The 12270-nt window shown below is 36.8% G+C and overlaps 1 protein-coding gene across 2 annotated transcripts in view; it reads left to right on the top strand.

Moving 5' to 3' along the window:
- NBAS (NBAS subunit of NRZ tethering complex) overlaps nt 1–12270 on the top strand; it is a 409249-nt gene that overhangs the window by 150968 nt on the left and 246011 nt on the right. For both annotated transcript variants that reach the window (XM_077812510.1, XM_077812511.1), the window contains exons 31-32: nt 850–962; nt 7876–7989. In XM_077812510.1, the coding sequence (XP_077668636.1) occupies nt 850–962; nt 7876–7989 (227 nt within the window). The remainder of the gene's footprint in view (nt 1–849; nt 963–7875; nt 7990–12270) is intronic.

Raw genomic sequence — 12270 nt, forward strand, 5'->3', positions numbered from 1 at the left:
CAAAGCTAGCTTACATCTATCACAACTGCATCCTTTTAACCTGATACCTTCTTTCTCTCTCAGATTATATATACCAAATATTCTATATATATATGAAGATGTCCACATGACAAATTGCATAAGCATATGATAGAATACACAGGTTCTTATGGAGTGATGCCTCCTTCACTGTGCACCATATAAGATGAAAGGTTGTTTTAAAGACAAAAATCATTTTTGATGCATTTTACTACTTGAGAAATAGTATCTGGTCATGCGTAAAACACTTATTCATAGTTGGTACATCAGCAATTTTTAATCTATCATTTCTGTTCATTCAGGAATTTTATTTATTTATTTATTAACACATTGCTGGATGAACTGCCTGGAGTCCCTGGAAGAGTTGCGTTTGTGTAATTTTTCCTCACGCTTTTTGGCGTTGTGTGCTATTTTTGGCAAAGCTTAAAAGCAACAGTGGTGCATGGAAGTTTGCCCCTATGCTGCATTAAATTTTTCAATAAATGTAAATGTCTCAGTGTCTCTGTTTCATTAAATGTGCTCGAGTATTAGAAGTCCTAAGTTTTTCCTAATTTAGGTGTTTAGTGTCTTAATTTAGGTCATGAGTATCACGGGTCACCCAGCTAAGATATTTGGTAACTAGTATGTGCTTCTGAGTGTCGCAGAGCATTGGTCAGCTAACGGTGAAATCATGTAAAACTCTGTCACATGATGCAGTTTCTTTTAAAAATTTGACAGTCCAAAAGTGTAATAAATCACTGTTGTTTTGCACTTTTCAGGCAAATATAAAAAGTTATATATATTATAAATAACTTGTATAAAGTTTGTAATGTTCTTTTTCTGTTTATTTAGATGCTGTTTACAACTTATTGTAGACTGCCCCAGTGCTATCCAAGAGGAGCTAGATCTCATTCGTGCTCTTAGCTATCTTGAAGAATTTGGTCTGAGAATCTTGCCATTACAAGGTACAATGTATTACTTATGTCCCTGATGTGATGGCTTGGTGGAACATGAGCCACAGTTCATTAGCTGAAAATTGTCTATAGCTTTAACATGAGTAAGCCCAGTGAAGTTAATAAGACTCCATCTGTACATACATTTTACTCTTGTGCATAAGTGTTTTGCTGCATAAGAATCTTAATATGCCTTTTGTTTGTAAAAACACTTTGGGGATCCTTTGAGAGGGAAAGACACTGTTTAAATGTAATCTATTTTCATGAAACTATTTTGAAAAAGTGAGCAGCTTGATCATCATTGATGTTCATTACTGTCATAAATATAAAGGGAAGGGTAACCACCTTTCTGTATAGAAAACTATAAAATCCCTCCTGGCCAGAGGTGTCAAGTTTCCTTCCCCACTCTGAACGCTAGGGTACAGATGTGGGGACCTGCATGAAAAACCTCCTAAGCTTATCTTTACCAGCTTAGGTCAAAACTTCCCCAAGGTACAAAATATTCCACCCTTTGTCCTTGGATTGGCCGCTACCACCACCAAACAAATACTGGTTACTGGGGGAGAGCTGTTTGGAAACGTCTTTCCCCCCAAAATACTTCCCAAAACCTTGCACCCCACTTCCTGGACAAGGTTTGGTAAAAAGCCTCACCAATTTGCCTAGGTGACTACAGACCCAGACCCTTGGATCTTAAGAACAATGAAAAAACATTCAGTTTTCTTACAAGAAGACTTTTAGTAGAAATAGAAGTAAATAGAAGTAAAGAAATCCCCTCTGTAAAATCAGGATGGTAGATACCTTACAGGGTAATTGGATTCAAAACATAGAGAACCCCTCTAGGCAAAACCTTAAGTTACAAAAAAGATACACAGACAGAAATAGTTATTCTATTCAGCACAACTCTTTTCTCAGCCATTTAAAGAAATTATAATCTAACACGTACCTAGCTAGATTACTTACTAAAAGTTCTAAGACTCCATTCCTGGTCTATCCCCGGCAGAAACAGCATATAGACAGACAGAGACCCTTTGTTTCTTTCCCTCCTCCCAGCTTTTGAAAGTATCTTGTCTCCTTATTGGTCATTTTGGTCAGGTGCCAGCGAGGTTACCTTTAGCTTCTTAACCCTTTACAGGTGAGAGGAGTTTTCCTCTGGCCAGGAGGGATTTTAAAGGGGTTTATCCTTCCCTTTATATTTATGACAAGAGGCAAAACCCTTTCACCTGTAAAGGGCTAAGAAGCTAAGATAACCTCGCTGTCACCTGACCAAAATGACGAATGAGGAGATAAGATACTTTCAAAGCTGGGGGGGGGTGGGTGTAGGCAGCAAAGGGTCTGTCTGTCTGTGTGATGCTTTTGCCAGGAACAGATCAGGAATGCTCTTCAGAACTCCTGTAAAAAGTTAGTAAGCAATCTAGCTAGAAATGCATTAGATTTTCTTTTGTTTAATGGCCGGTAAAATAGCTGTGCTGAATGCAATGTGTATTCCTGTTTCTGTGTCTTTTTGTAACTTAAGGTTTTGCCTAGAGGGATTCTCTATGTTTTGAATCTGATTACCCTGTAAGGTATTTACCATCCTGATTTTACAGAGGTGATTCTTTTACTTTTTCTTTAATTAAAATTCTCTTTTAAGAACCTGATTGTTTGTTTTTTCATTGTTCTTAAGATCCAAGGGTTTGGGTCTGTGTTTGCCTATGCAAATTGGTAAGGATTTTTATCAAGCCTTCCCCAGGAAAGGGGGTGTAGGGCTTGGGGGGAAGACGTCTCCAAGTGGGCTCTTTCCCTGTTCTTTGTTTAACACGCTTGGTGGTGGCAGCATAGGTTTCAAGGACAAGGCAAAGTTTGTACCTTGAGGAAGTTTTTAACCTAAGATGGTAAGAATAAGCTTAGGGGGTCATGCAGGTCCCCACATCTGTACCCTAGAGTTCAGAGTGGGGAAGGAATCTTGACAATTACCCACCACTCCCACTAACTGCAGTGGAAAGGACACCTCTGAAATGGTGCCCAGAATATTCATACAACATAATTACCTTGAAAACAATCTTTGAGAGAGTTTTTTTTTTTTTTTTATCTGCAGGAAGTTGTTGTTGAAAAAAAAATAAGTTTCTTTCTTTAGCAGATTGCTGTATGGCTTCGTATATTTCTGTAAAACAAATTGACAATCGAGGTCAACATTTGCAGTAGATTTCCTTTTGGAGAACTCCTGATTTAAAATTGTAAATAGTTTTTTTGTGTTTCCCATTTTTTTAAAATGGTGTGGAATTCGTTTTGTTTTTCCATTGCAAATATTTTTGTAAAAGCTAAATGAAACAGATATATTTCCATAGGAAAAGCATAAGAACTTTTGCCAGAAGCAGGGCACGAGCGACAGTGGATGGATCACTTAATGATGACCTGTTCTGTTCATTTCATATGGGGCACCTGGCACTGGCCATTGTTGGCAGACAGGATACTGGGCTAGATTGACCTTTGGTCTGACCCAGTAGGGCCATTCTTATGTTCTAATTTCCTGTGGCACAGGGTTGAAGGATAAAAAGCCTAGTTGCAAAACATTTCTGTATTCTGCAGTTGAATTATTCTTCTTCAAGGTGAATTGATTTATTTTGTTCAGATTATAAATGACCTTGGAGTGATATGCACGGTTCTTTCATGCCTGTTTCACTTACTAAAACAGAGTCATTAAAAAAAATTGTACTGGAATACAGTTTTAATATCACCTGTAACATATCCAATTTGCCATAATTACTGTATGTGAAATGAAGCCTGTCATTTTTAATGGTACTGCTTTATCCTTCTCTCTTCAAAATCTTTCAGATAAATTCATCTAGTAAAGGAATAAAAATCTGTTTTAAAGTTTTCATATAGCTGCAAGAAGTTTATCCAAGGTAGATGTTATTGTACAGTAATTTAAATATTTTAAAGATGACATTTAAATAACATTAAGAGTGAAACACTATTTAGTGCATAAAAGGAAGGAAAGAATTAAAGTTGTGGGTTTACATTCTTTGTGTACTCTGTGCTTGGGAACTGCAGTGCACTTTCTCAGAACCGTGGAGGGAGGAACGAACACACACACATACACCACACCCCATCTCTCTCCCCCTTTCCCACCTGATCCTGTGTAGTATCATCTTGCTCAGTAGGATGTTAGGATGCTCTCACAACCTTTCTCAGAATTTCTCTGTAGGTATGAGCCTAACCTTTAGAGTTACTTTACTTATACTGACAAGTTTCAGAGTAGCAGCCGTGTTAGTCTGTAACCGCAAAAAGAAAAGGAGTACTTGTGGCACCATAGAGACTAACAAATTTATTTGAGCATCAGCTTTCGTGAGCTACAGCTCACTTCATCTTATACTGCTTTGTCTTTTAATTTCATTAGCTTGGCTTTTCTTTATCCTAACTCCGACTCTTGTGTTCCCCCGCCCCGCTTTTTTGCAAACAACTGAACAATAATCTCTAGTTAATTGCCAAAATGTGTATGAGGCTCGCAGTATATTCTATAGATATTAAAATAGTTTATTATATTTGTACTTCTGGATATCCTCTTCCTCCTCAAATAGTCTTATCAAATTTTATTTCCTCTCTTCATAATTTATATAAGATCTTCTTGAGACAATGGCTCCTGACTCTGCTTTCATCCACAAAGATTTCTTTAATTTTTCACCTCTTTTCTTTTTCCTCTGTGCCTCTTTAGTTTACTTTCTTCTCCTTTTTTTCATTATTAGTTTCCCAGTCATGTCTTTCAATTTGTTTTTCTTTAGCTTTTGTTACATTTTCTTTTCTTTTAATTCCTTTCTCAGTCTTTGTTTTCTATTCCCACTAATCTTTCATGTCCACCTTTGCTTGCCCATAGTCTTTTGACTGAGTTTAGGTGACCTTGAAGTAATGAAAACTAACTAAATTGATCAAGTCCTGAAAGGTCACATTTGGGATCATCTTAGCCCTTCAAGAGTTTGATAGAAGATTTTTAGTGTTGCATGATGCCATTGATTGAAAAAAATCTTAAATGCAAGACCCAGCGTCTAATACTAGCTTGCAAAATACGCATGAAACTTTACCATCCCAGTTGCAACATTGTCTCTCATCATTGTCCTCATGATGATGCTAAAAAATAATATATTAGTTGCCTGATTATTTTGTTTGTTTGTTTGTTTTTTAAATATGGAGGTAAGTGAGCTAGTAGAATTTTGTAAGGCTCTATTAATGCAATGTTAAGGTACCCCAAAGGAAACACATACTAGGAGCAGAAGTAGTAAATGATTTTGTAGTATAGAAGCTGCCTGAACAGCATTCCAGCATCATGTGCCAAGAAATACTCTTTCCAGCCTACCTGCCCTGGAGCATGGCTCAAATGTTTAAGAACATTTACAGATACCCTTGTTGTGTATATAAAGTGGTAACTTTAAGACATTATTTAGTTTGATTATCCATCCATCCAGCCGTACCACAAATTTGGGCCAAATAAAAGTGTGGGGGATTTTTAATCCCACCTGTCCTTTGTTAGAATATTCATCCACCACCTATCGCTGTAGTAGCTGAGTGTGTCTCATGAATCATAAAATCATAGAATATCAGGGTTGGAAGGGACCTCAGGAGGTCATCTGGTTCAACCCCCTGCTCAAAGCAGGACCAAAACAAACTAAATCATCCCAGCCAGGGCTTTGTCAAGACAGGCCTTAAAAACCTCTTAAGGATGGAGATTCCACCACCTCGCTAGGCAACCCATTCCAGTATTTCACCACCCTCCTAGTGAAATAGTTTTTCCTAATATCCAACCTAGAGCTCCCCAACTGCAACTTGAGACCATTGTTCCTTGTTCTGTCATCTGCCACCATTGAGAACAGCCGAGCTCCATCTTCTTTGGAACCCCCCTTCAGGTAGTTTAAAGCTCCCCCTCACTCTTCTCTTCTGCAGACTAAATAAGCCCAGTTCCCTCAGCCTCTCCTCATAAGTCATGTGGCTCAGCCCCCTAATCATTTTTGCTGCCCTCCACTGGACTCTTTCCAATTTGTCCACATCCTTTTTGTAGTGGGGGGGCCCAAAACTGAACACAATACTCCAGATGAGTTTGCTTTAAAGAAGAAAAAAAATCTCTACCTTCCTTCCATGCCAGCGAGAAGTAGTATTGGAGCCTATGTCTGTTTTCCCTTCCCCTTTAATGAATCCATTTCTACATTATTTGAGTATGGCTATGCAGTGAGGATTGAGAGACACTGAGAGGAGGACTGAGAGCTTGCAAAGTTGCTGCCTTGACTCTTGAGCTGATCTGGCCAGTATTAAGTCTTTCACTTTAACGAGCTATACGCTTCACCCCTGTTTTTTATCTTCTTAGTCTCCAGAAGGCTGACATATTTTGCAGGTGCAGTCTTGTGTTCAGCTGCTGAGTCCTTGTTATGTATATAAAATGTAAAAATAACCTTGTTTAATGTATTCGTATGAGAAACAGAATTGCCCATCTGAATTAATGGCTTTAAAAAATTAATGACATGATTATGAAGCTTTTAGGACTTTTAAATATTATATGTGAAAATTTCTTTTTTACTCTTTTAGGGTAAAGGGCCAAGTTCAAACATTAAGTTCTTAATTTGGGTTTTTTTTTTTTATTTGAAAGGGTGCTGTTTACAGTGTTTTAATCTTAAAATGGGACTCCTTGTATCTTTTAAACTTTTTTTGGTTTCCATTTAGATTCAGGATGTGATCTTTCTTTCATTTATGTTGTTGTACATCAAGGCTAATTATTGAAGTGTAGAACTGGTGTAAATTATTGCCTATTCAGGCCCATAAATCCATTAGCTTTTACTTCTAATGGGCTAAGTTCTGGGCTAAGTTCTGTTCAGTTACATCAGTGTAATATTTTGAAGCAAGTTGAGTTAGTCACAATTTGTGCTGGTGTATCGGCACAGGGAGTTAAATTAAAATCTTGGGGTGTGATTTTACCAAAATAGTCAGCGTTGACCTAATTGTACTAAAGTTAATGGTAGAACTCCAAAGTTAGGCCAATTCAGAATACATCTGAAAATCCCCATATTTGATATTTATGAAACCACAATATTGTCTTGGTGTGTGGTATTCCTTTTAATTAGAATGAGAAATACTCTGACAAATTTAACTGGTGTAATCAGTAAATGCAAAGATTTTAATGGTGCCCACTAATGTATTGTGTTACAGAACCTACAAAAAAATCAATACTTTTGTTATGTTTCTTGTCTTAAATCTTTACTCTGCTTGACTTTTGAAAGCTGACCATTTGATTTCCAGAGGTCCTTCATAAAATTTGCAATACATGGATGCTTTTATGTTGTTCTTATTGATATGTTTGTCTGGTAGAAATTTTTCTAATATAGATATAATATGCTAATATTGATTTTTTCCCCCTGCATAAATTAATTTCCTGCTCATTTAATTGAGTATTAAGTGGGAAGGTTTAATGGTTAGCACTCTGTATGTTCTCTTCATAGCTTGTCTAGTAATATGAAGCAGACTCATTTTATAGAGTGGGAAGCTTGATCGAAGCAATTTTGAAGGTCAATACTGCTGTAAAAATATAAACTTTAGTTTTATATTACAGTATATAGTTTTATATAAACTATAAAAATTCATTGTGTTAAACACTTTATAGACCACCAGTATTAAAATATGCAGTATAGGTAATTGTTTGCAATTCCTGTTAAAATGTGCCTCTAAAGTCCTAATGTAAATTGCAAGCTTTTCAGGACAGGGGAGATGTATTTTATGTGTTTGTGAAGGACCCTCTGCATATATAGTCCTCGTTAAACTATAACAAATAACTATATTACCTTAGAAAACGAGGTGTTTTGTTTATGCAGCATGAGTAAGTGTGCCTGCATTTTAAACAAAAATTACACATACATTAGAGAAAGTTTGTGCATATAATCTCCCTTTAACATATCATATTTTCTTTAAACAGTGCGTTTGTGTTCTGATCGACTCAGCCTCATCAAGGACTGTATTGCTCAGTTGCCCACAAACTACAAACAGTCTGCCAGGCTCCTGGGACTTGCAGATTTACTGAGAGTTGCAGGTAAACTGTTGTAAATGTTAAACTGCAATGTAAGATATTAACTCAAGGGCATTTGAGTTAATCATCAGGATGTACTCAAGGATGGCACCAAAGTGTCCTGTGTAGGAGCAGCCTTCAAGGATGACTGACATATTTTACAGGTGATCTTGTATTCAGCTGTTGTGACCTTCTTTAATACATAAAATAAGAACAGCCCTGTTTAATTTAGATTTTGAGCCAAAGATCATGTCAAATTTGGATTTGGATTTACAGGTGAGAATATTTTATGATGTAGAATCAATTATTAGTATTAATAATTTATTAATACTAATCATTTTTCAAATCCAGTAATTTTCTTATCCCTGTCAAGTATACTAGTTTGATTTAACAACAGTCCTGCTCATGTAAGAGAACAAAAGTTGTGTGTCACATAAACTTCAGTGTAACAACGCAATTTGTCTACAGTTGATTTAGCATATTTTTATGCTGAAGGTAATGTGTTAGGGCTGAATGCTTATTTCAGGTGTTGAACATCTTGCAGGATTGGACCTGCAGTACAATAGCTGTTCCAAATTGAATGTTCTGCTTTTGCAGAAAAGGAAGACAATGAATTCGGCACGTTCCCCCAGACTTCTCTGCTGAAGTGTTTTCAACACTCTAATTATGTTTAATGATAATAGTACCTAGAACTTATATATAACTCTTTTCACTCATAGCTCAATATAGATGTTGCTATTGATATTTTGGAGGCATCACTAGAGATCTATGGTTAGGATTGTTTTAAAGTTTTGGGTGTTTGTTGGGAAAACTAATCTTCCTCCCTGGCTACCCTAGATCAAATCACTGATTTTCCTTTTACATGTCAGTATTACCTTTTGCATATTGTTTATGCTAAATTCTTGTTCCGTTTCTGTTACTGTTTACAAGGGTATTGGTATGCATAGAACATATTTTCCCCAATCTTTGAATGTGAGGAGTGTGACCAGCATGTGTTCTGAAGTGGCTTACATAAAGTCTCATGCATCTTGTTAGCTTTCTTTATCACTAATGTCTGTATATTAATGCGAGAAGTATGGGGAGTAAGCAGAAAGAGCTTGAAATGCTAGTAAATAAACACAACTATGACCTAGATGGCATCACAGAGACTACGTATCACTGGATAATACGGATGACTGGAATATTGGTATAGAAGGAGGGACAGGTAGGGAAAAAGGTAGGAGATGTTGCCTTATATATTAAAAATGTATGCACTTGGACTGAGGTTGAGACAGAAATAAGAGACAGACTTGTTGAAAGTCTCTGAGTAAGAATAAAAGGGATAGAAAAACAAGGGTGATGTCATGGTAGGGGTCTACTACAGACCACCAAACAAGAAAGAAGAGGTGGATGAGGTTTTTTTTTTTTTAAACAACTAACAAAATCATCCAAAGCACAGGAGTTGGTGGTGATGGGGGACTTCAACTACTCAGATATCTGTTGGGAAAATAACACAGCAGGGTACAGATTATCTAACAAGTTCTTGGAATGCTATGGAGACAATTTTTTATTTCAGAAGGTGGACAAAGCTACTAGAGGGGAGGCTGTTCTAGGTTTGATTTTGACAAATAGGGAAGAACTGGTTGAGAATTTGAAAGTGGAAGGCAACTTGGGTTAAAGTGATCATGAAATGGTAGAGTTCACGATTCTAAGCAATGGTAGGAGGGAGAACAGCACAATAAAGACGAATTTCAAGAAGGCAGACTTTAGCAAACTCAGGGAGTTGGTAGGTAAAATCCCATGGGAAGCAAGTCTAAGGGGAAAAAGAATTGAAGACAATTGGCAGTTTTTCAAAGAGACGTTATTAAGGGCAGAAGAGCAAACTATCCCATTGCATAGGAAAGATAGGAAGTATTGCAAGAGATGACGCAGGCTTAACGAGGAGATCTTCAATGATCTAAAATTCAAAAAAGAGTCCTACATAAAGTGGAAACTCGGTCAAACTACAAAGGATGAATATAAACACATAACACAAGTATGCAGGGACAAAATTAGAAAAGCCAAGGCACAAAACGAGATCAAACTAGCTAGGGACATAAAAGGAAACAAGAAAACGTTCTACAACTAAATTAGAAGCAAGAGAAAGACCAAGGACAATAGGCCCATTATTCAATGAGGAGAGAAAGACAATAACAGAAAATGTGGAACTGGCAGAGGTGCTTAATGACTTCTTTGCTTTGGTTTTCACTAAGAAGGTTGGTGGCAATGGGACATCTAAAATAGTGAATGCCAGTGAAAATGAGGTAGGATCAGAGTCTAAAATAGGGAAAGAACAAGTCAAAAATTACTTAGACAAGTTAGATGCCTTTAAATCACTAGGGCCTGATGAAATGCATCCTAGAATACTCAAGGGGTTGACTGAGGAGATATCTGAGCCAATATTTACAAGTGCAGTGAGGAGCAGGGGGCATTGCATGGTGTCAGGGAAAAGATTGTGGGCGACTGAGAGTTATGGCTGGCTGAATTGCATTGTGGGTCCTAGGGGAAATAGAGAAGGGGTAACAGGAAGTACCGTCCTGCCTTTTCAGTTTGCTTAACAATAATGTCATATAATAAGTTAGGGTAACCTAACCTGTATGTATTTAAAATAATTGTATGCATATGACTATGAGAGCATATATGCATAGATGCACTCTCACACATATAAATAAGTCATAACCATTCCGTAGCTCATTCCAATAAATGATGTGTAGATAAAATTAAATCTCTCCCTCTCCCTCAAAAGGCAGGGTTACAGAACTTTTTTTTTTTTTTTTAAGTATATCTCAGTTAAACTGGACAGACTGAGCATTGCTTTGTCTTATGTTTTGAGCTTATTGTGTTGCCCTTCTCCTTCCTCAAGAGGTCTTGGTGGTCAGGCTAATCATGTTGCTTTTTCTTTTGTCTACTCACTAACCTAAATGATAAGAGGAAGGAGAAGTACAACCAAAGGAATTTAGATAAAGATAAAAAAGAACATAGTGGATATTTCAGCCAATAGTGCGATACTTTGTGCATTAATAATTATTTTCCAAGCACACCAGGCATCTCTCAGTGACTTTAGAGATAAAATCTCACGTATCATAGTGGTAGTCACTCCCAATATAAATATGGAATTTCATGGAAATGAGTGTATTTCAAGAGGCTGTCTCACTGAGCAAAAGACTGTGCTTTAACAGTTGGTAACATTTTTTGTCTCTTGGCTGAATAAATGTACAGAACTGTGTGTTCCCATGTTGTCATTAATAAGTTCCACTTTGTAATAGCAACAAAACGCTTCAAGTGGATTATTTTTTATATAAAATCACTCTGCATTTGGCGATATACTTTTACTGCCACTGGAGGTTTACAGTATGCCAGTTTGGTTGGTATTATTGCAATAATGGAAATATTCTTTACAGTAGACCTCAGGTATGTTTTTTCTAGTGAATCCATGCCTACAATTAATACCTTAATTATTAATTAATCCACACTCATTCCTCATCGGCGTTGGAACTTGGTAACGTGCTCCAAAACACAACACTTGATTTTAAGAAAAATCAGGACTAAGAACTTTTGTCTCTTGGGGAGCTACTCATTAGAAAGGAGCCTTAGTTGCAAAAAAAGACTTGAACAAGCTTTACGTTCTGTGCAGCAGAGGACAACAGTACGTGTTCGCAAGTATGAAGTATTCCGGTGCATTACATTTTGAGTTTAAACATTAGTGCTGTTTCAGATGGTTTTGTTATGCTATTTATACCTTTAAAGACTCAGAAAATTTGTTGGAATTTGGAAACTGTTATAAATTAAAAGGAGTACTTGTGGCACCTCTGAGACTAACAAATTTATTTGAGCATAAGCTTTCGTGAAGTGAGCTGTAGCTCACGAAAGCTTATGCTCAGATAAATTTGTTAGTCTCTGAGGTGCCACAAGTATTCCTGTTCTTTTTGTAGATACAGACTAACACGGCTGCTATTCTGAAACCTGTTATAAATTAAGATCTGGATGACTCGCAAAGAATGAGCTATTCACAGGATCGTATAAATTACCATAGTACATGAAACCCATGATCCATCTTGTCCAATCTCCTGTCAGAAACCAGCACAAAATGATTCAGAACAAGGTACAAGAAAATAGGCAGATGTAAAAAAATCTGCCTCCCTCCCAAGGTCTCATCCTAATCTCTAATAGTTAAAACAATGGTTTAAGGTTTAAATCTTGAGTTACTTTATATCCCTTCAGAATTTTTGTTAATATTATCTGTTGTAACTGGATATTATCCATACAAAATCTTGCTAAATTCTTGAC

This window comes from Eretmochelys imbricata, chromosome 3, assembly GCF_965152235.1.
Source record: "Eretmochelys imbricata isolate rEreImb1 chromosome 3, rEreImb1.hap1, whole genome shotgun sequence".
NCBI lineage: Eukaryota > Metazoa > Chordata > Testudines > Cheloniidae > Eretmochelys > Eretmochelys imbricata.